Source organism: Vicia villosa, linkage group LG4 (genome assembly GCF_029867415.1).
Source record: "Vicia villosa cultivar HV-30 ecotype Madison, WI linkage group LG4, Vvil1.0, whole genome shotgun sequence".
NCBI classification, from domain to species: domain Eukaryota; kingdom Viridiplantae; phylum Streptophyta; class Magnoliopsida; order Fabales; family Fabaceae; genus Vicia; species Vicia villosa.
Window position 1 is genome coordinate 91,470,457 of NC_081183.1, and position 3,776 is coordinate 91,474,232.

A 3,776-nucleotide genomic window follows, 5' to 3' on the forward strand; every position below is an offset into this window, starting at 1 on the left:
TTGTAGTGGTATTGTTTCAAGAAGGCGTCGACAAGTTGTCCCCAAGTACTGACATTAGACCTCTCAAGTTTCATGCACCATTCCAACGGGGCTCCAGTGAGACTATCCTGAAAGAAATGCATCAGCAGAGGCTCGTTCTCAGCATGAGCAGCCATCTTACGGCAGTAGGAACGAATGTGAGTCTCTGGGCAGGTGACTCCCTTGTATTTATCAAAATCTGGCACTTTGAACTTCGGGGGAATAATAATCCCAGGTACCAAGCACATAGCAGCAGTGTCGAAACTCGAAGTTTTAGCAACCTCAATGGCCTTAAGGCGTTCTTCGAGAGCTTGGTACATCTTAGCAGTCTCAGTCAACTCGGCAGTAAGATCATGTTCAAGATCAATAACCTCATGGTGGTCGTCCACTACCTTTGGTATCCCCTCAACAGGAATCTCCTTAGTCTTTACTCCCCCATCAGCGGAGTTGGTAGGAGTGTCTTTGATTAGCCCAGCAACGCTCTTTCTGAGCTCTTCCTGTCCTTGGACAACGACATGGAGAGTCTCCATAAGTTGGGTCATTCTTTCCCCCATAACATCCATATCCCTACGGAGGGCAGCTTGATTCTGTTCAAATTGTTCCATGATTCTCTCGTTACTCCTGGTGCGGTAGGGATGTAGGAAAGTCAGCTTCGTCGTCGGAAAAGAAATCTGCATTGAATGGGACCCCAATTAGTTTCTTGCACAATAACCTGAAAATGCAATGTGATAATGTGAATGCATGAGTGCATGTGTGCGTATGACGTGATGTGCCATTTTCAGAGTATCCAAGATTTAATATTGATCCAGAATAACTAACAACGTGACAAAAGATAAGTATCAAGAGAAAATAGTTCTTTTTCATTCATAACAGAAATTTAAACTTGGGCAAGCCATACATCAACAAGATAGTTCAACAAAGGAAATAAAAGACCCCATCCAACAAGTCTGGTGGTGGTCGAGACATACAAACTCAAACATCAATCCATCTGAACATAGAACAGAGGTCCTCCTTGTCTGAAGTGCTCGTCACTCCACTTCTTAGTTTCATCAAACAGTTTCTTGGTTGCCTCTCGATCCCTTCCTTTAAGAAGGCTTTGAATCACCTCATCTTTGCGAAACAAATGCCCATCCAACTTCTTGCAGCATTCCCTAAGTTCGTCACATCCTTTACATTCTGGGAGATAATCTTTCTCAGGTGCATTCTCCATATTTGCCATTTGATTTCTGAGCTTGACATTCTCTTCTGTTAGTCGTGCGGAGCGGAGGTGACTTCCTTTCAGCTGTGTCTCGACTGCTATTCTCTGAGTAGTCTCATCTTCCAGTTTCTTTTTCATAGTCCTCAGCTGATATTTAGTCTCTTTTTCTAACTGGAGCTTGCAAGCCTTCAAGTCTTCTCTGTACTCTTGCTTGAGTTTCTCTTCTGCCTCTTTTATGGCCTTTTTTATGATCTTCTCGTTATCCTCGACAATGATAGCGGTAGCTTTTTCACCCCTTTCAGTTCTAGTCCTCTTTTGAACTCTGGAAGATCCTCCTTTCAACATTTTAACCTCATGTGCTAATTCAGCCCTTTTCTGATTCACCAAGAAGTACTCTATCTCAGCATCTTGCCTCTTCTCACGCAACCGGATGTTTGCCACCTGTACTTGGGTATAGTCTTCAGCTGGCACGGTGGCAGTTAAAACTTCAGGTGGTTGTTCATACAATGGTTTAACCTTCGGGAAAGGCAATAGGCGCTCCTTGACTCTATCTTTCACCCAATCAGTGTAAGCTTGTTTAGCAACGGCATTCTTCCCTCCTAAGGAAGTTCGGTTATCTGTATGAATACTATTCCAGGCGCTCCTCACTTTTTCTAGACCCTCTGGATCAGCCCCTTTCTTAAAGCAAACAGATTCAAATATTTCTTTGTCTAACGGCTTGTCCTTTAGTGCAAAACCCAACTGACGCAGCGCTAGCCTCGGATTGTAATTGATAACTCCCTTCGTTCCTATGAGGGGAACGTTGTCAAAACTACCACATCTAGTAATAACTTCCTCTATCCCTTTCCCAAGGTGATACCAAACGATGTCATTCGCCGTAAGCCCCATAATCCTTTGAGGCCATTTCTGTGAGTCTCTTGTTGTGACAAACGGTCCACTTTTAGGCAAGTGTGAAATGAACCACTCGTGTAACAACGGTAAACAGCCTCCAACGGCTCCCTTCGTCCCATACCTGGAATGAACAGCATAATAAGTATCTGCCAAGAGAGTAGGCACAGGGTTTTGATCCATAAAGAGGCAAATGGCAGTGAGATCGACGAAATTCGGGATATTCGGGAACAACACCAAACCATAGATTATAACAGCTAAGAGAGCATTGAATTCTTTCCATTTCTTCTCAATAACCAGGGCATCAGCTTTTCTCATCAGAAATTTAACATAGAATCCGTGGGTTCCACCATTAGGCTTCCAGTTATCTGTAACATCTTTCATGCTCAAATAAAGAGCACCAGCAATTCGGTCCATTTTCGGTTTCTCAGGTACACATACAAAAGGAATCCTGTGTTGAACCTTAATCTTGAGGATGTCAGCATATTCTTCAAGGGTTGGCGCCAGTTGGTAATCAGGAAAGGTGAAACATCGTAATTCAGGATCGTAGAACTGAAGAAGTGTGTATAGAGCCCATTCATCAACCCGAGAAGTTAACATGTGTAAGATATGACCATATGTCTTCCTGAACTCATCCAAGTTTTGCCCAGTAACTGAAGTGCTCAAACGAATCAGAGGCGTTATATCCTCACGGAAGAAACTGCAGGTGAAAGTACGCCTAGTAACCTCTTTGGTAGCGATCACGTTGTTAGCCATTTCAAGTGAAGAAGATGATAACCTTGGATACCCTGAAAAGAATGGCATGCACATGAGAGAAAAAAATAATACTTTTTTCTTTCTTTTTTCCTTTTTTACATATCTTTTCTTTTCTTTTCCTTTTTTTTCTTTTCTTCTTTTTTTTTGAAAGGTAAACATGCCATGATGTAAATGATGCAATAGAGGTTTCCCCACATAGGAGAAGTGTGTGTGAACTCTGGATGAGATCGGACGTTACAGAATCAAAGGTCCGGCATAGGCAAAGTGAAACCACAAGAACACAAGTCACCAACAGAACGGTCACCAACGGTACCTGTCATGTATATCCCACCCCACTCACAGGTGAATCTAGGTCAAGGTAGGTCAATGGCTTCCAGCGTTATCAGTTCTCCTGAAACACCATCATTGTCGCAAATACATGCCAACAACGGTATCTCATTTGAACCTCGACTGGTCGTGGGTCTCATGATCGCAATCAACAGAACCTGACATTCTGTTGGCGTCATGACTATCCACTCTATCCTAGGTATCCTATGTGTCAACTCTGGCCTGGGTATTGGGCCTTTTACCTCATAGAACATCCCACCCAACCTGCAAAACAGAACAGAAGACCCCAAGGAACACAGAATATAATCCATATGCATGATGTGCAAACAGAAATAAACATGATATGCAAGCAGAAAAGTAAACAGGATATGCGAAACATAAAATAAATACATAAAATAAATAAATGCACGTATAGACAAAACATAGCACACCCAGTAAATAAACAAACAAACGGATAGGCTAGGATCAACTCACTAAGGATGGACCAGCAACAGGTCTAGCAACATCCCCAGCAGAGTCGCCAGCTGTCGCACGCTCGCGAAAAATGAACAGAGTCGCCACCAATATATTTATCCCATAAGGGAAAGGA

At 42.9% G+C, this 3,776-nt stretch overlaps 1 protein-coding gene across 1 annotated transcript; it reads right to left on the minus strand.

Annotated features, from left to right (window-relative positions):
• Positions 1-633: 633 nt before the first annotated feature.
• Positions 634-2,860, minus strand: LOC131597516 (uncharacterized). The gene is made up of 5 exons (XM_058870209.1): positions 2,506-2,860; positions 2,032-2,412; positions 1,568-1,890; positions 1,192-1,468; positions 634-689 (listed from the first exon to the last, which is right to left on the minus strand). The coding sequence occupies exons 1-5, from the start codon at positions 2,858-2,860 to the stop codon at positions 634-636; spliced, it is 1,392 nt and encodes a 463-aa protein (XP_058726192.1).
• Positions 2,861-3,776: the final 916 nt, after the last annotated feature.